General features: G+C 50.8%; 2 protein-coding genes across 2 annotated transcripts; one reads left to right on the top strand and one right to left on the bottom strand.

Annotated features, from left to right (window-relative positions):
* Positions 1-184: 184 nt before the first annotated feature.
* EAH_00026270 (C2 domain-containing protein, putative) lies at positions 185-14,205 on the bottom strand (the record flags this gene model as incomplete). Its single annotated transcript, XM_013396544.1, has 36 exons — positions 185-244; positions 396-543; positions 868-990; positions 1,155-1,327; positions 1,566-1,738; positions 1,965-2,085; positions 2,263-2,401; positions 2,538-2,585; positions 3,061-3,428; positions 3,550-3,774; positions 3,922-3,999; positions 4,078-4,216; positions 4,392-4,460; positions 4,603-4,735; positions 5,052-5,110; positions 5,280-5,361; positions 5,516-5,714; positions 5,867-6,199; positions 6,347-6,792; positions 7,024-7,114; positions 7,229-8,116; positions 8,247-8,610; positions 8,771-8,967; positions 9,102-9,247; positions 9,486-10,144; positions 10,323-10,676; positions 10,798-11,003; positions 11,299-11,395; positions 11,790-11,916; positions 12,084-12,127; positions 12,250-12,518; positions 12,682-12,774; positions 12,962-13,087; positions 13,301-13,549; positions 13,703-13,827; positions 13,998-14,205. 36 exons carry the CDS (start codon positions 14,203-14,205, stop codon positions 185-187), a joined length of 7,359 nt encoding a protein of 2,452 aa, XP_013251998.1.
* A 3,612-nt stretch (positions 14,206-17,817) lies between these two features.
* On the top strand, positions 17,818-19,036 carry EAH_00026260 (hypothetical protein; the record flags this gene model as incomplete). Its single annotated transcript, XM_013396543.1, has 4 exons — positions 17,818-17,858; positions 18,390-18,414; positions 18,786-18,880; positions 18,979-19,036. 4 exons carry the CDS (start codon positions 17,818-17,820, stop codon positions 19,034-19,036), a joined length of 219 nt encoding a protein of 72 aa, XP_013251997.1.
* Positions 19,037-19,755: the final 719 nt, after the last annotated feature.

Raw genomic sequence — 19,755 nt, 5'->3', positions numbered from 1 at the left:
ATGATGATAGCCGCGATCAGAACAATAAGAAGAAGAACTGTCAGCAAGCAGCACCCCATTGAAGTTGCCCTGAGCAGCACAGGTTCAAACCACGAGCCATTCATAAGCACGAGTGTGCACAGATATTGCCCTAGTGACTAAAGCAAGTGCATCTAAGGTCTGTTGATGGTGTGCCTTGCACAACTCACTGTATAAGGGCGCACGTTTGCTTTCCAATAACTAATGTTAAATACCCCACGGGATCCTGAATACCCAGAAAACCGCAACGGTGTGTGGAGGCGCCGTAAGAAACGCCAATGCTAGCGGAATTCTATCCCCCCCCTAGACCCTGACAATTGCACTAAGAAGGCACCAGGGTGTACGGCAACGATGTATAATGCCGCAGTGCATCTCACAGTCAACATCATATTAGGCGACGGGCGGTCTGTTGGCTCCGGCAACGGCTCCGGCGCAGCGCGACCTGCGCCCACTGGCTGGGCGTCCGCTTCTCTCTTCGGTAGCAAAGAGACGGTGCAGTGAAGCGTCGTGGGCCCAGATAGAAGCCTGAGGAACAAGAAGGCGCAAGGTCGCCAACGGCAGTTAGCACACCGTTAGCAGCCACTGACACGCGAGTGAATTATTGGGTGCTTCATTACGCGACACTCTTCCGTTAGTAGAGTCTCTTCCAAAAGTTTCTTCAAATCTTTCTATTTGAAGAGACCTAGAAACAGACTTTGACAGGCCTGCATGAGAGCTACAGCGCCCAGTAGTTTTTCATATTGCTCAGGGGGGAGGGACTTTAAGTGCATAACGAACCTTCCCAGGCGGCGGCGTTTGGCCTGGCGTCCGCAACAGCAGTAGCCGAGACAGCAGCAGAGGGCGACGGACTCATCATTGTCTTCCAAAAAGTTTCCACGCACTTCTCGCCGGTTGCAGCAGCCCGTCACAGCCGGGGGACATCCCATGGCTTCGTAGGGGGCACACCAAAAGGCCTGGCACCAGTGCTCAACCCTGATGACAGCCAAAAGACAGCTACGCAAAACCACTGTTAGCTGCTTCATTCCAGGTCCCAGGTGGGGATCCAGGAGAACACTACAAATCCGTGTTATCTACGTGATCTTCACAGAGACTGAGTACAATTTGCAGAGAAGTAGCTGATGCTGCTCCAGACGCACATGCCGGCCCCCAAAGGGTCCTCGAATACAACGTCAAAGTCAACAGGGCCCATCGCTTGTTGGTCTTGGCGGTACCGAGTAATAGCAGTTAGAGTCATTGCGTCGAGACTAAGCGTCTCTGGATTGTAGAGAGCGTTGTCAGCTGCAGGGGCGTTGATATCCACGAGAGTAAGCTGCAAGCAACAGTCCTTGACATTTTTTCTACATAAAGGCCCTCACTCCGATCCGACAGCAAGCGTCTTCACCTCTCCAACTCGCAGAAACGCAACTAATGGTGTGAATGTATCGCTGTCAGGATATACAGGACGGTCAGTTGATGGTGGCCTCACAGACTCTAGGTGGAACCTGGCATGTGCATGTGGATTATTTGCAGGCATTTATGCTTCTATCTGATTGTGAGATCAAGCTGACCTTGACGCTCAGGGAAGCCAGGGGAAGTTTGACCCGTTTAAGAATACGCCAGTTAAACGTGGCCGTGCGCTTCGAGAAGAAATGCACATCCGTGTCGAAACTTTCGTACATGTCCACCAATTCGAAGTTCGTCATGAAAAGCTCAACACGAACTTTTAGGTCATTACGCTCGCCTGAAAGCCGGACAGCCAAAATACAGAAAATGCCGCCATAATACAGTATATTAGAGTGTGGTTTTTGCCAAACGACGGCAAGGGCAGAACCCTAGTTCTGATTCGGCTACACTCTTCAGGCAACATCCCAGCACTCCTAGTTTCTTCTTAAGAGCTGTTCCAATTCATCACTGTGCTGTTGTCTTAAACGCTGTTCACCTTCGGACTCGGTTGGGGAGGAGCTCACCTGAAGAACCTTTAAACACATTAATGTTCTCGACATTCCAAACGATGAAACGCAGCTCAAATTCTTCCTCACTCCCCAAATGGGCAATCGAAAGCTCTTCATAGGGATCCGTTTCGCCATGCTGAATGGCACGGAAGCAACACGTCAGCATCGAAGCACCTGCTGTAATTATGGGCGCCGGTTGTTACAGACTGCAACTACTACTACGAAAACGCAGAAGTGCAGGACTTGCCGGATGTCAAACACTAACGCAGAGATTATTAGAAATGTGCGTACGCGGGCATTTGTGTGGCCTTACCAAGTCGACAAAGTACCGAAGAGTCCCCTGGGATAAACCCAGTTCTCCTTCGCTCTCCCCTGTCTGCAGGGATTGAAACTCGATCGGAAAGTAGTGCAAAGGAGGGACGAATGTCTTCTTTCCCGGTCCAACCACAGGGCTGCAGTGCGCAAATGAAACTTACACCTAATTTCTAAACCCTAAAAGTCTGTTATCCCGACGGCATACACCACAGCATGGTGCTGCTGTCGCTGCGGCACGCTGCGAATTGGCAGTTGGAGCCGCCAGTGGCGTACCACATCTTTTGATATTGCGTTATCCGGGAAGCTCTTAGTGCTAGCCACCTGCAACGAGCAGAGCAACAGGCGCAAAGAAAGTCCCATTTGGCAAGCCCCTTGCACTCTGAAACAATGAACAGCCACCTTGTGACAACGGACGTAGGGACACCACAGTACCGCTCTTCCAGGTCGATTGAAACCATTCCAAGTGGCGAGTCGCTCTGCAGCACATCCCCTTTGTCCATGACAATAATTTTCAAAAGGGCCGGTCCAGGAATCAGCACTCGGAAGACAAAGTGCTCGTAGAAATTCGGATTGCAGTTACTGCAGAAACACGAAGCTAGCTAAATCTCTACGCAATACACTACCGAATTCTGCTGGCGGTGAGCGAGCACTCTGGGTAGCCAGATAGCCGGGCCACCTTAAAACCCCAAATATCTTTTAACTTGGAAGTGCGAAGCGACACAAGAAAGACAGTACGTGTAACCCCTCTGCCCACCGTGGATTCGCCGAGGGCGCATTTGCCCTCTAGCAGGCTCACCCATCAAATACTCGGTCTGATACGACAAGCTGCTGCCCGAGTTGTACCTTTAAGTACGGATCACTCATTCCTATTGCGTCCACATTTTGTAGGTTTCGTGCTGTCAAAACGTAGACATGCACCACCACCACTTCTTCCATCCAGCGGTGCATGGGGGGAGCAATAACCACTGGAGGGGGCGGATAGCCAGCAGTGGCGACTCCAGATGCTTCTGAAGCGACACTGGAAACTTTCTTTCTTCCTGGTGGTTGCAGGTGCTGTATCCGAGTCTCTATTGCTCTGTCGGCCGCAGCACCGCCTCTATCACCCTCTTGAGCAATGCTGAGGGTCTGTTCCATTGAAGTAATGTCTGTCACCCTTACCCATCCCTGAACAACACCACAAGGACCCCTAAACTGTCGAAGGATCATCGCAACCAATGCGGATCTCCTCCAAGCCACTTGGCCTACTGTGGCGTTCTTTGCAGCTTTGTACTGCCCAGCGCCTCACCTTAAGAACGGCTATTTTCTTCTTGTCCTCTCCCCAAACCATCGGGAGGGCTAAGTTGAGGGTAGGAAGCATTGCGAAACTGTCGAACCACAACAGGCTTTGGTTGCGGTCAAAATAGGTGTTTGTCTTCTTCAGCCGGCATACCAACTCGCCGCGTTGCACATCAAGTGCGTAGCTAAAGCCAGCCTTTGGATCATCACATGCTTCTCGTCTGTACCCACCACCCTGCAGCATTCCAAGCCCGCACACCCCCAAATGAAAAGCAATGTCCGCCGAGACTGGGTGCTGGCACTGGGTCTTGGACATGACAAAAATCTCCTAGACGTCTTCATTGCACCAATGGTAGCAATAGCAAGTGAGGAAAAGACGCACAACTTCGCGGAGCCTCGCCAGCTCGGTTTCGAGTTCGAAGATTTCCACCTCAAGTTCCTGCTGGTCAGCCTGTCCTGCCTGTGCGGTGCAGCAAGAAAAGCAAAGCGCATCCAGCAAATGAGATGAGGAGGCACGTTGGGAGATTCTGGGTTATACTAAGGGGTGATGGTATTGCCTCAATGCAGCCAGTGGGGCGTGTGTGCAAGAAGGGCAGGCTGGCCAATCGCTTGCCAGGTTGTCGAGTTCGCGTCCTCTGAGCTGAATCTTGAGGCGCTTCAGCTTCTGCTCCACGCATCTGCGCAAAGGAAGATGGAAAGAACAAAATACCAGCTGGGAACAATAAACCAGTGCACAGCGATTCAAATGCTGCATTTACTCGTCGTCGTGCGTCACGACCGGGGGATAGCAGAAGAATTTGGTGAGCCGATCAAGTAGGAATGCGTCAAAAACATTATAATGGCACAACCTACACTCTGTGGAAGTCCACGAAACTCTGGGTGATTGTATCGTAGATGTAGAATGCATTTTCATGGGGATATCTGCGGAAGCATTCAACAAGGATGAAGCACACCGCAAGTTGAGGGAGCCTTGACGAAGAGCAGTACATATATCTCTAGCTTTTCCATAGGACGGTTGTCCAGTTGAAAGCAGTGTGAATTAGAGTAGAAGGGTCAGGCTCACCGTATGTCTAGGCTAGGAACGCAAATGCGATGGTACTGCTTGTCAGCTGTCGTTCTAAAGATAAGCAAAAGGTCGCCTGCCCTGCCGAAGCGACCTTCCCCTCCGCTAGGTGAAGCCGACCAGACCACCACACCTAAAGGCGCAAATAGTAAGTATAGAGCGAATAACACGGTACGAAGGCAGCTTGCCATTTGTGTAGATGCATGCAAACCTCCTGCGTCTTTAGCTCGATGCAAAATTACTGCAGACTAAATGCAGTGTAAAGTGGGCGTTTCCCCTCAACATTACGCTGGACAAATCTGTCTATTCTCTGTCCAAAATTGCATCTTCTGGGAGAGCATATGCCCCATGCCTTGACTTGCCTTCTTGCCTGGTAAAGATGTTGACCATGTTGAACGTTGGCAACAATCTTCTCGGCAAGTACTTGTTCGCCGCAGATACTGGGTCACGGGATTCCACCGAGTCGTACTCAGACCGCATCAGCATCAGCCGAGCCAACAAGCACGAGCTGAGACAAGACAATCACATACAGCAGAGCTCCTCTCTAGCGTGGGGAATCTAAAGCAGAAAATGCCAAGAGCTCCTTTTCCACAACTGCATCCCGACTAGCCCCTACAAGGCATGCTACAGCTAAGAACCAACGACACTGGTGGCATCAAACAGTTTAGCCTGACTACCTTTCTTCATCCAGAGAAGCTTCATGGCCTCGCTTGCGGAGCCACGTGCGCGTTGCATGCCGGACTCGCTCATCCTCTTGATCTGAATTACCACAAACAGCACGCCACAAGCCATTCAGAAGGGGGTGCTGAGGTGCAGTCAGCTTTGGTTTTTCTCCAGAGACACAGGCTTTCGAGGACCCCAGTTGGACAGAGGAAGCAGCACGAGGAGACAAACGTCCCAAGCTGAAGCGTACTCGCCGCTGCTTTGTGGTCGAACTTTTGGACCGGCTTTGCCTGTTCTTCTTCTTCAGGGCGGAAGGTTTTCGAGGCCTCCACACTCCTCTTTTTGGAGCCGAGTCGGTCACCCCCGCTCTTGTCGCAGCTGCAACGACGCGTTTCCGAAAAGAAGTTGGCATACTCGACAGGGGTGGGGCCCGGATCCGACAGGTCGGCCTGAAGAGGGCACATGCAGCATAGCACTACTCCAATATAAGATGCACACAGAGTTTTCCAATCCATGCAACAATAGCAGCATATTGTTTATCTCTAAAGACAGTCACTCCAGCTAACGTGAAGGTTAGCAGATAGCAGGCTTTTTGAGACACCTGCATGATGGGCTCTACAAAGGGAATGTCCGCCTTTTCGCCACATCCGGCGAAGTAATCGTCAGCATTCAAGACGTGGGTGTGCACACGGCCCGCACTGTCGCGGACAAAAAACATATCGTGGTCCGTCAGCATTCGGCCCGCTCTGCAGTCGGAGTCGTAGATGAGTTCCCCTGTATGCTCGGTAAAGCATTCGACTAGAACGTCTACATCCGCCGTATTGACAAACGGCAAGTCGGGCATAATCCGTTGCTCCTGAATTAACACTAGCAAGTTAGCAAGGGAGGCATAAGCTCCAGGAATCGTCTCAGGGCAGAAGAAAATCTGAGTCTCCTGTCGACCACCGCAGTTACCCCTTTGGGTGCTTTCCTTCTGCAGTTGAGTAATCACTCGGGGTGGTGGAAAACGAAGGCTTCACAGGCACAAACAAACGTGCTAGATGTGGAGTTGCTGGGTAGGCTGAGGCCTTGTGGGACGCACCATCATTCCAACATCCATCATAGGCGGAGGAAGCCGAGCCAACAGAGGACTCTCGAGCTGCAACTTGAGACAGTGCTCTCCTTGGGGAACTTTTACAAACGAATTTAGCGCCAGTGACAACGTGCCCAGTTCCGCTCCGTCTCTATTTACCAGGCGAAAGCAAATGTCTGGTAATATTGCCTTTATACCGTGATTGCGCAAGATGCGGCCGCTGCCCCGACTGCTGAAAACAGCTTGAGACTCCATTTTTTTGCAGGAATCCTCAGTTGTTCCTCCCGTTGTTTCGTCCATGCCATCGCAAGACTTTGTAATTGCACGCTGCTTCATTCTTTCCATCTGATCCGATAGGTTGGATACTTCCGCCTGAATGTAGGGTAAGTACGGTGTGGCGAAGGAGGTAATAGACAACCGCGCCCCAACCCACTGGCCAGGTGCAGTGCTTGACTCTGCACAAGACAAAGACATAGAAACGCGGAGCATGAAGCGTTCTTCTTGGCGGCTCTAGATGTACAAAGTTGTAGGAGAGGTCCCAAATCACTGCAAAACACCAAAGGAGCCTTAGTGTGAACGCCTTCAAAATCTAAAGCTGCTGTGAATCTGCTGTATGAAGGGAGGGAGAAAAACAAGGCCAAGCACCCAGGAAAGAAGTCGTGCCACTGAAAGGTTTGCCAGCTCACCGACGGTGCGCCGTATTGGCAGTAAGACTTGACGCGACATCTTCCCTTCCTTCACATCAACAATTTCTACAAATACCTTCCGCCGCGTGTCCTATAACAGACCGATCCGCAAAAGGGTACTCACTGCATTTACATCCTGGCAAACAAAGCATTCACCTGTGCACCAGTACAGAGAGAGAAGCAATACCTGCAACAGTTTGCCTACCGGTTCGGTTTCGCTAAAGCGAGCCACCACATTGGGGCCTGGGAAGTCTGAGGAACTCAACGTTAGTTGCAAGTCTTTGGCGCTGCCTTGCCAGAAAGCAGAGACCTGAAGAACCAGTTCCGACCCTCCTTGCTCAATAGGCGAGTTCGGTAAACACCGAATGCCGAGCACGTCAACGTCAAAATGGTATTTCAACAGCGGGCAATTGGAAGCTTTCACGTATGCGGGGCTGTCCAGCGCGAGCACTGGCCACGGCGCTACTGGGGGGATAACCCATGCTTTGTCTTCGGCATCTGGATGACTTCGACAATCTGGCGTTGTGGCTGTATATTGACGCTGATTGGGGCTATTGTCATTCCCGTTCAAGGCAAACCCAACAGCTGCCAACAGCCGCGGCTTTGCATCCCATTCGAGGGTCGTAGCCATGCTTTCTTCTACTGCGGTGAACGTTGCCTTTTCTCTGTTCGCAAGAGAGTACCAAACCGCTTCGTGGGCATAGTTAACGTCTGTTACAGACTCCCTTAGCTGCTTTCCGTTGCCCAAACTTCCATGAAAGCCTTCAGGGTCCAACTTCTGCAAGGCCGCTCTATAACGCATGTCTAAATTGGCAGGGGACCACTCTATGACCAGGGCTATCATCTCCTTTGCTACTTCGCCGCCTTTTTCGATGTCGATGTCGAAAACACGCAGCAACACGGGGGGAGGCGGCAGCAGCAATTGGTTAAAGGGGGGGAGTCCATTGGCAAAGGCGACACTTTCAACATTTGTTTGAGGACTAAGATATAAATATATGGGGGCAACTGTCCGCTGCAGAAAAGCGGGGTTCAAGCTTGTTTTTAAGCAACTCATTTCCCGGTCAATATTTTGCTCGTCTACCATTTTAATGATCTGAAAAGGCGAATTAACACAGTCGAGACCAGAAGCACAGTGAACATACGCCATGGCTGCATCATGAATTAGAAAACGAACACTCCCGATGTTGCAACAGGTCTCCTTACGATCATACGGTAGTACGCACCTCCCCCTCAACCTCTAGGGACCACCAAGGATTTACGAGCGCATCATTGTCCATGGCCGGGAGACTCCTTGCCTGAAGAATGTCCCCGTGAAAAAATACCTTTTTGTAAAATGGTGACAGTTGAATTGCCGAAGCTGGAAGAGACCCTACTGTTCTCCGGCCACGATCATGACTATGATGTTCAGATTGTCCGTTTTCAGCAGGAAGGTAAAAAAGTGATTCACTTAACACTTTTCTCCCTATGTGACCGCAGCGGCGCTCCCGCGTGTCCACTCCGCAGAACACCGAAATGACTTCGGGTTCGGGAATTTCGTGTCTAGCCACCAAAGATTTATCGCTAGGAAGAATTCCATAACTCTCCTCCCTGCGCCGTTCAAGCAATCAAGTAGCTGACACACTCGGCAAGAAGGCAGCCCCTTCCACTCTAAGGCAGCAGCAAAACAAGGGATGTCGCCTTCGTTGGACGGCAGCAGGAGTGGTACGCCACTGTATGGCATCACAGAAAGCAACATGGATCGGCTCACCAGTCGGGTGCTTCCCCTTCGTGTCCTTGACTGAGGTTGTCAGGGCTACTTTGCGAGTCCCCTGACGCAGTGGAATCGTACCCTGGCGAGGGAGGTGTACTGTTTAAAACCGCCCGGGCAGAGGCGAGGAGACAAGCCGCAAAAGTTGACGGGAAACGACATTCCGGGAGAGGAGTAACTGACTGGTCCCAATGCATCTGCAAGCCACCAAACAGAGAAGGTTCACGAAGACAACAGCCGCAGAGTGAAGCAACCGATCCTAGCTTCATAGACAGGCTGCAGCGCTGAAGCTCCATGCATCAGGCCGGAAATAAAGGGAGTGCTGGCGGACCTGGATCCACTTCAGCGGCTCGATGACTACGCCGTCGTCGGAGGCGGCATCTGTGATGTGGTCCTGCACTGCGCTTGCCTCCCACGACATTTTTTGACAATGAGACACTGCAGGATGTAAGGAACCTTTCTGCTCAGCTTCTTGATCTGCACAGACAGTCGGCATGTACTCGACGAAATTATTTGGTTCTTGGCTGCAGCACGAGCCAAGCGAGGCCACTGCCGTCGCTTTTGCGGTTTATTTGGACACAATGCGAGCTCAGGCTGGAAAGAGCTCTGCGCCTTCTACCGCTCAAACTGTTTCAATTTGCGGTGTTGCCACGCAGTTTCGGATGATGAGGAAAGAAGGTACTTCTTGAAATTCGCCAACATCGTATGTTCTCACTGGATTGTATCGTTTGCTCCAGTTCCGAGTCACTATTGGCTTTCTCGTTGGCGAATGCTTCTGTGGGTGGCCACTCATTGACGTCCCCCGCTGTGCCATGTGTGTCCAGTGCAGCTTTTGTGCCTGCACTCAGGGTAAGAGGAATGCGACCAAAGACCTTGGGGGGCAGATGCTCCTCTCCCGCTGCGACCAGATATACGTAGGCATGCTGCACCTGAGGAAGGAGGAACACTGGTTCCGACTCGCGGAATACCCAAGCATTCATTAAGGAAAGCGGCAACTCAGCGAGGTCCTTCCAAACGGTGTCTGGCTCGGAGGCACCGGAGCTTAAGTAGCCACTCCCTTTCTTGTTGCTCGTGCTGGCCTCTTTGAGCGCCGTCGCCGTGTCGTGTTGCATTTGCCACCGCGGGGCTGTCCAATTGTACAACCGCAGGACGCCTTTGCTGTCTACGTATCCAGGAAACTCGAGAATATCTGCATTTGCCGGAGGAATTTCAGCCATTTCGCGGCACTTGCGGACGCCGCTGAGGCTACTTGTGAGGGGCACTGGTTTGGACACTCGGCGCTGAGAGAACAAACCCTTCCCAGGACCGACTCCCCCACCGGATGTTTCGAGCACACAGCCGGGCACTTGAATCAAGAGGCTGACCTCGCGTCCCCTGAAATGCACGAGCATATCCACCAGCAAATGGCGGAGTCGTCCATAGAAGCGCGTGGGTATTTGCATTCAGATATTGCAGACCGTAGTCTCCAAGGGATGCATGCAAATCTAAACGCAAAGGCAAACGAACATTTGCCAACAAACCCTCTCCGCCTGCTCCGTCCAACACGGCTCACCTGAATGTGTCTGGCAAGTAGAGCGCCCTGCCGATGGTCACCTGAATGTGCACAGAGACGCCCGACCGATCTGGGAATGGGGGCCAGTCTCTGCGCCGGGTTCGTTTCGTGTCAGCCAGGACGCAGAGACTGCCGCGGTACGTCGACGGTGGCTCCAAAGCCCCCTTGATCATGGCCGCGTTGTATTCTTCCCTCGCTCCGTTAATGGCTCCTCCAAACATGTGCAGCCATGTTGGCCGGTTCAGCGGTATTCGGTTCATTTGCGCCATACCAATGCGCTGTTTAAGGATTCCCGAACCAAACATAAAAGGAGTGTCCGAATCAAACAACTCAAAGGTCAGTCGGCGGCGGCGCCTGCAGTAAGGAGTCAATCACTCCGGGGACTCGTATGCTGTACATTTATCACAAACTACTGTACATTCATGCTGTGGTTGTGTAGTTGATGCTGTTGTTCTTGTGCTGGTATGGGACGTACCGATCTTTGCATACTTCAACGGTCATGCACTCCCACTCCACTTCCCTTTGGCGATTGTTCTGAACTGTCGTTGTCCAAGACGACTTCTGCGCCTTGAGATTGCCAGAGTTGATAACCACGAAGGGGTCACAGTCGTTCCACGGTTGGGCGTCGTAGTCCGCATCTGTTTTGGGTAGGAAGTCCGCGTATAAGTGCAGGTAAAGAGTCTGCAGTGAAGCCACAAAATCCCACAAAGCATGCCGCAACAAAATGGAGAAACACAAGTTGTGAGTTACATCACGATGAGTTCGAACAACCGTCTACCTTAATTTCAACGTTCGACCTTTGTCATTCAACAACACTATCGAATGCCCCCAACAGCGACATCGCCACATATATGGTGAGTTTGACGCAATTTGCTCATGGAGGCAATACAGAAGTTCCGACTGAGAAACTGGAGAGTCCAATCTATCTGCTCGAAGCTGTATTCTTGTTAGCACCGTAAAAGGATTGGCATCTCACCAATGCGTCTTTGGGGGGGTCGCCAGCGCCTGCAGGGTCTTCTTTTTTCGATTCCCCCGCAGGAGCCAAGGCGGCTTTTACAGCGGAGCCAATTGACCTAAGCGCACAACCCGCCAAGTCGACAAAATGACGATAACGAAGGCAACATAAGAAAGGGTATGTCGTCTTTAAACGGAGTTAATCAAGCGATGCCCACAGCAAGCAAACTATCCATACAGGGTCGCGAGGCGGGTGCGGGTTATTTACACTGGAGGCGGAAATCGCAGTATATTTACTCTCCTCAGAGGCTTTTCCCCTTCCGCAAAGACATCGATGTGCATCAGTAGCTGCATGAAAACCCGCGAAAGTGCACGTCAGTTTATTCGCTACAACTGCACCGAAGAGCTGCGTAACAACGACTTGCATCTGCAGGGGAAATAGACGGGGTATGCATTGTGGCTGTGGTACCTCTCCGCTTTTAACTCCTGTTTTGCTTGTAAGAATACACCGACCTGCCCAGGCACAGAGGCGGCGTTCGGTGCAGAATTCGCGGATTTCGTCCAGGGGCAACTGCCATGTAGCGAAAGTTCGGAACCCCTTCTGAAAGCAAAGGGGAGACATTTGGAGATATGTTCTGGCCTGCAGCGCACCCTGTGCTTGCAGCGATGCCTTGGTTTACGTTATTCACTCCCATATATAGGAGCTAGCCACCGAAGAGCTAGATGCCTCAACCAACCCCAGCACGAAAGGGAGGAAAGCAGCACAACTTGTTGCACTGAGTCGACTGGCAACCCAGGTCCACGCACCGGTGTTGAAGTTCCCCGGCTCCTTCGTTTGCTCTTTTTGGACCCTACGAGTACAGATGACAGCGCAAATTGCAGCAAGCAGGTGAGCAGTTTGTAGGTCACTTTTTAGCCAGTCCACTGTGCCCAGATATTACTGCCAGGGGTTGATGGCTGCACACCGAGATACTTGCCGCCCATGCTCGTGTGTAAGGTTGATGCATCTTCATTGTCCGGGGAGCCCTTCTCGTCTCCGAGCAGGCGGCTGCCCTTTGACTCGTGGTGCACTTTCGAACGGAACCGGCAGAGCCGCCCTTGGGAGTTTTCTCCTTCTGTACATTCTTGGGCGGATTCACCTTTGCTGGCGTTCGCATTCTCCGTCGCTGTGAGACTGGGGCTTTGGTCTGTGGGAGTGAGATCGCTCAAATATTCCTTGCGGGCCAATTCTATTTCGTCCGCCTGCACACAGGGACAGTATTACGAAGGAACATTCAGCTATTCCACCTAAACTGACGAGTACTTAGGCTCAGGCACGGGCAAAGTAGGCCTGCTGGTTAGTACTCAAGTAGGTTGTTTGCTTGCAGCAGCGCAGCGGAGCCTTGCAGGAAGGGAAAAGGCTGACGGTTGCATCTCGAAGCATCCACTCAACGACGATACGGAGCTGGACCAAATCCTCCAGTGTGACATCCTTCAAATGGAAGTCTGTTTGCCACCCCTGGAGAGAGGAAATACAAAACGAACCATACGGATATTGCATAGAGCCCTACGCAGCTGTTCTATATAAACAGAAGTAGGTGCTATTAACCCATAGAAGCTGTAGTCTTGCTCTTTATCTACAGAGATCGCTGTGTACTTGCACATCTCAGCTGGAAGAGGAAATAGGTTCTTGTTGCACGACTTACCACACCCGGAGGCCCATACAAATAACGGAGACCGTCGGGTATCCCGGGCTGGCTGATTGCCTTCTGGTGACCAACGGATAGCCGCAGTGCAGCCATTTTGTCCTCTGAAATGGATGGATGATCCGTCTGTGACAAACGTAGAGGCGGTGGCCCATGCAAGCAAAGCAGCTGTATACTGGCTCTCACATCTACTTTGCCGTTAGACTGAAAATGCCCGAAAGCTCCTTATTCATCGCTAAGGTACGAGCACGTGGCAGCGGCATTAAAGGGTTGCTAGCATCTGGGGTGGGCCGCTACTGGCCAGGTGATTACGCCTACTTGTAGGCAGCAACATCTGACGGTCATGCTCTGCGGCTGTTGTTTCTCGCCGGCCTCGTCGCCGAGGCGCCTCGCAAGCTCCACCAAGTCGGGTTGGTCTTCTAGCCTCTCCACCACATGGTAGAAAACAGTTATGCGGCTGTTTGGGGGTTTAGAAAAGAAGGGAGCTGGGACCGAAGAAAGCGGAATGGTTTCCTTTTTGAGCTTTGATGGGTTCCGAGTTATCTTCAGCTGGCATGAACCCAAGAAATCCCCCTGCATCCCCATGTCCTGGTCGTAGACACTTATGTGCAGCGTTCCATTTTCCTAATCAGTAGGGGGCACGCATATGGCACAGCAGATATAACCTACCTCGTTCGCCACCTGTGGATCCTTAGCGTGAAGTTCTACGCAAGTGAGGATACAGCTGACACCTCTTCTCACCTTGACTTCCGTTTCAAATGAATACTCCCATACAGGGTTCAGCGTGTTCATCTGGGGCGGTGAGCAGAAAGAGTGCCCTTCATAACGAATGCTGACATAAGGGTCAGAGGCCCCCGTTACGTCGCCTAAGGTATACACAACAACGGCGGTTAGAACACTTGTTGAGGAGAAGTGCTTATGCTGAAGGAGGTATGCATGCAATTCATGCAGACATCTCACTTGCCATGATATGGCATATGGCCATTTCACGGGGGGCACAACGCCCCTTCCAATGCAGACGTGAGTTGGGACCCACCTGCTGCAAGGTCATTTCCGCAGAGAACACACATACGTAGAAAGAGGGGCCCTTGCTTTGGTGGAGGAGCATTAACAAACTTTTCTTCTGGTTCCGCTTCCGTCGTCCCGCAGTTGAACAGCGCAGGCAATTCAAGACCTCGAGAGGGCTGCCGCTGCCCACCTCCTCCCAGCGTAGCCGCCAACAGCAGCGATGCCAGGTCTGCCATTTTTACGTGGCTCTACAGTATCAGAGTTGGAGAGTTGCTGCTGCCATACTGATCCTCCTATCTGTTGCCGCGACGAAGTCCACAGCACGCAATGGTATGCGGTTCTCTTCGTGAAGACTGCTCTACAGGTACGCCCATACCTTTACTGATGTGAGTCATTCAACACGCCTGCAGTCTGTGGGAGGTCTAAATTTAAGACTAGTAGCCTCGGGCGTTCAGGCTGGGGGCAAGTCGATCCTCGAGGCGGACAGACAACCGATGCCGCCCGTCGTCAATGTGCAGCACTACACTTGTCTAATAGCAAAGCTTCTGAGCTGAGATGTCTAGAAAGCCAGAAGCTGTACCTGTTGCTAGGGACCTGAAGAGCCTTCGGCGATAGAGGCCCTCGTTGGCGATAATTGGGGCCAGGCGGTCCACCGGTAGTAAACCGAAACGTATTACTGCTCCCCTTCCATAAACTAATAGGGAACAAAGATATAAACTCTAAACGCAGAGAGCGGGAGCTGAGGATAGAACAGGATCAGCAGTGGGGGGCCCACGACCTGAATGGTGACGTGCCGGTTGGCTGATAGTTTATCCTGCCGATTGCCCTTGGGTACGAATGTGTTGGTGACAAAGCACCATCACTCTATGGAATTCCAACAGTTTTTACATTTAGTTTTAAATTTTCATGATATCTTTTAAATTCGTGTATATCTCTAGGAAGTCGCTCTGGAGCCCCCATTGAGACCGCTGCGCTGGCGCCGTGGAGAGACGTTTTTGCACGCCTGGACCTGCAGACGACCACTAAGCTATTCGCATATCTTGCATGCAAGCCAGAATTCTGGAAATGCATCTTCAGGGAGTACACAAGCTGTACTGCACGCAGCTGTGCACAGTGGACAAACGGCGGTGGACCGGTACTAGAGGCCACTCAAAGAGTTCAGCTGAAACGAAAGAGAATCGTTGAACACCACATGGCTTTGTTTCATCCCCATAACAGTGTGATTTCAAGATTGAGTGTTGTGCCTGGGAGGTGTGGAAGAGCAAGCAATCAATGCTAAGCGTCAATGTTCAACGAAATCATCAATGACGGTTGCACATTCATCAGAGTGACGCAAGACGAACTGTGTTCTTCTCACGCATTGTCACATGCGTTTCAGCTGTTCGGAGTTCACGTGACTTCTAGATGCTTCCCCACCGGTCAGGAGCCAAACGGCACTTCAGCTTTGTAGTTGGGTGTTCGAGCTCTGTCTTCAGAGGCAATCACTGTGTTATGGGCATTTGAGTACAATATCCCCTAACTAAGGGGCCAGAAGGGACGGGTTAGGTTGTTCAAAAATGATTTGATACTGTTGCATTGCTGCCCCGAATGCTGACAATTTTAGGATGGGCGTCAGATGCCTGCCGGCACCAAGCACTCATGATTTGAAGCAGATACTTCACACATAATAGTGAATACGAGCTAAGGGAATCATATGTTGATCTTTTGACGCATGATAAGCCATGGCCCTCGTACAACCCGATACTTAAGGGGTGTGGTGTGCAGCACTTTTCGCTCAAGCACGATGTACTCCTATGAAAACGCAGCATTCAATGTAATCACCAAATCAAAGCCCTCAACGGACACAAAGCAATACATACTGCACGTTGTATGTAGAACGTAGAGCCCACTGCTGCCACAGGACCACTGTGTTTACCCCGTGTCTCAAGAATCAGCTAGTTCAGCGTAAAGGAACCATACCAGAAGAGGGAGAACCCAGCCTTTTTCTGTTGTGAAATCCCCGTTTTTCAGTGTATGGAGAGGCTGTACGTACAATGCCGGTCGCCGAGTGTACCGACAGCAGACGCAATTGAAAGCTGTGGTGGCCGGTCAGATTCATTATTTCTGATCTTTCCGACAGTGGTCGTTTTTTTCAGCTTGATTCCAGCTCTATCCGGATCGTTTTCCATTTCCAACGTTCGTGAAAATGCAGCTGTGGATGCAAGCACGGATGGCTTTTGATGGCCACATGGCCATGCGCGGCAAACTGCAAGGCCACCTGCAGACTGCATTACAGGTCAGTCTAAATCATCCCATCAACAAAAATGGCGGTGTACTATTTAGAATGTCAGGTGGCGTTGTACTTGTCGTCGTGTGGGGCAGCCGCATGTTTCGCTTCAGCGGCCTTCGCTTCCTCTTGCCCTGAATGCATCAGTAAGGCACTGAACTGGAAATGTTCCGAATGAACCTTCCTTATTTTCGTTCTTAGAATTCGCAAAGTTGCTGGGAGGCCTTCTCATTGCGGTAGGCACAACAACAAATACGTCGTCGAAGCTCCTAGAATGCCAGTTCAGACTGGGCTTTGTGCCGGACTAATGGCGTACGCCAGAAATGAAGGTGCCAGCACGGAAAGCAAAATTATCATGCATCCTTGGTGAGTATGATACCAACGAAAAGTTAGAATTAAGAACACCGCGCTTTCCTACAGGTCCATTAAGGAACTTGTTGAGGTCAGCGGGCTTCCAAAAACCATCAATTCTTCCGTGTCTCAGTTCACAAAACAGGTTTCTCTAACATCCGGCACTGTGACGATTGGGTAGGGCCGATTGCAAAATACGAACTCCCTATTGATTCGACAAGCACTTTCAGAGTTATTGATATCTTGCTCGTGAGCTGAAACATCCTGTCAGCAAAAATTCCGTGGCGCAATGCCTGCGCAGGTCTACACCTACCACATCTTACTTATACTTGATGCTGCCGTTGCGTTATCTGGGGGGATACTTCTAGCAGAGTCTGTGGTACGAACAATAAAATAAACCAAAGTGAAACATGAACAATGAACACAATGGTGTAGGCGTGCTTGAAGAGTGACGCGGTGCTCTACTGGACTCTCTCTGCTGCATGCGGTGGTAACTCATGAGCACACGCCGCACGGTGGAACGAAAAAACATGAGCAATCTTCAGTCGTCCTCGTTGGGCTCATTGCATTTCTCGTGATGGTTTTCGCCAACATGCCATACAGTGAGGACAGCCCAAAACTACGTTACGCCAGCCAGTAGCGATATTTCAAACGTCGACAGGCGTGATGGAGTACACAAAGGTCTACACCGACAACTTCGGGGGCGCCATTGCTTCCGCTGGAAAACACATCAAGGCAAAAATACGAGCCCCGCAGCGCACCTAAGCCGCAGCCAGCTGGCCATGCACTGCCCTGCTTGGTTGTCTGGAAGACGCCATCGGGGGCTAACAGCTCACTGCGTTATTTTGAAGTCGAATGCTTCGTTTCTTCCTCGCATAAATCGGGCATGCGACTGTCCTGACGTTCATAAATGTTGTCAATCTCTGCGGGATCTAGAAACTTCGCTGGACTAGTCTTAGGTTTCGCTTGGCTGGCCTGCGTTTGCGAAAATGCTTTGCCTTGAATAGGTGCGCCAGTTGCAGGGTCTGCAAAGGGGGCCTCCGGGGGTCTGCCGGGCGCAGGATCAATAAAAACAGTGAACTTCAATGAGAGACAGATCCGGACACCAGTGGACTAGCCAAAGTAGACCCACCTGGTTGATGGAGGGACGACAACGACCTCTGGGTTGTTTTTCGAATGATCCTTTCCCGATTCCATCGTAGTGCTCACTCAATCGCAAGCAAAACGCAAGATGGTGGGCCTCTTGCCTAGATATTTCCAGGCAGCTCAATGGTGAGCCAACTCACGAAGATCGCCACACGCAAACGCCGAGGAGGGCAAATATCACCCAACGAGAAAGCAAACACATTGCAATATAACTAACTTCGAAATGCTGAAAAGAAACACGGGCATTCAAGCCACTTCAGATATCCTGTTCTGCTTTCCAAGAACGGCTTCCTACGCCCGAGTGCATGCATTGCTAAAGCCTCCGCAAACCGAACGAAACAGGGGCACCCAAGCCCCCTTAATTCCAACAAAAGTGTATTTCAACTAGAAAATCCTTCGATTTTCCTGGGCATTTGAAGTATTAGGCTTTTTTACCGAGCCCCTCTCCACAATGCCGACGGGAAACCAGGTACGCTTCAGTCCCCCACGGGCAAATCATGCATTTGTGTGCTTCTCGTATCATGCTGCAGATGAAAATTATCTGTCTTAAACCCGTTCCTACTTCCTCTGTTCGTACTCTTCAGCGGATACTCCATGGCCCAGTTTTTGTTGAGTGGCCTTTTGTTTTGTTGGGTCGCGGAATTCTACATGTCCCAGTTCCCCTGGGGCAATCCGTGTAGCGGTATCCCATATGCAGAAATATATTTAAGATAGACAACGGCAGCCAGTGTTTTAAACTGTTTCGTACTGGATGCGACATGACAGCTGAGGTTATCTCCATTAGTGGGGAAGGGGCGAGGAGGACCTGTCGTTTGGTTCGCGTGCATGCAAGCAGCGCATAGCTAACTTACTTTGAAAACGTGGTGCTGGTGAAGCGTATGCACTGTGGGAAATCAATATTAATGCTGGATAGTTTGCAGGCGGTAACTACAGTGGCATGCCATAATAACCTGCAATACACAACGGCCAGCAGCATCGGGTGTGGTGAGCGCTGCTGGCTTTTTCGATGATGACTCGAAGTATCAGAATGAAGTGGCTGCTGCCTTTGTTCAGGGAGGCAAGAAGAAGCCTTTGAAGGCGCCCAAGAAGGATTCGATTGAGTTTGAAGAGGACAAAGATTTCAAGCAGAAGCAAGCTCAAATTAAGAAGTACGTCGAGCGGCGAGTGGACTCAACACGCAATTATTACATTAACCCCATTCTGCTGTTTGTTCATGCGTTGCGTTACTGTGTACTGGGTGTTTTAGGGAGGAAGAAGCAGCAAGGAAGGCTCTGCTAGCAAAGGCGGCGGCTAAGAAGAAGTGAAGGCAGACAGCGGCACAACTGCCATGTTTACAGATGCGTTTTTGACTGACTTTTGAGCTCTGAAAACCTTTAGACTCTACCGGCTTTCTTCTGATGAACTTGTCCAGCATAGCTGTGACGCGTTTGAATTTTTTCCACAGCTGATCGCATCTAGTGTAATATAAATACTCAGGCCTTCGGATGAGTCACTACTTACTTAGAGAGTTAAACGCTTAATAGTAAAGATGTGCATTTTGTCTCATCAGCAGATAAGAAATGACAGAGCGTTCGAATAGGCATTGATTGCACCTTCTCAAGTCAATGACACCGCCAGGGTATATATAAGGACCCCGTGAGAGAGGTTTATGCATCATGCACCTCTTAACCTAGCAACCACAGTCTATTATTATTTATGGGTTTACGGTTCCTGTGTATACTTTTCCTTCAAGAGCGTTGGACCGTTGGCTGTGTCAGTGCTTCACAGCAGTTCCAGCGGCGTGCGTTTTCTACTTTATGCCCTGTCGTAAACTGCAAGTTCCAATTCGTGTGTTCACTTATATTATTGTGAAGTCATGGAGATAGATACACTAGAGGTGTCTCAGTGTGCTCTCACTTGATTCACAAGAGTATCTGCACAGTAAAGCATAGAAAGGCGGCGGAAGTACGCAATAAACCTGTCTCTTACCTCTAATGCCGAGCATTATATGCGATGTATATATATATATATATATATATATATA

The sequence above is a fragment of the Eimeria acervulina genome, genomic scaffold, assembly GCF_000499425.1.
Source record: "Eimeria acervulina Houghton genomic scaffold, Eah_scaff219, whole genome shotgun sequence".
Classification (NCBI taxonomy): Eukaryota; Apicomplexa; class Conoidasida; order Eucoccidiorida; family Eimeriidae; genus Eimeria; species Eimeria acervulina.
This window is presented reverse-complemented; position numbering and strand designations above follow the sequence as displayed.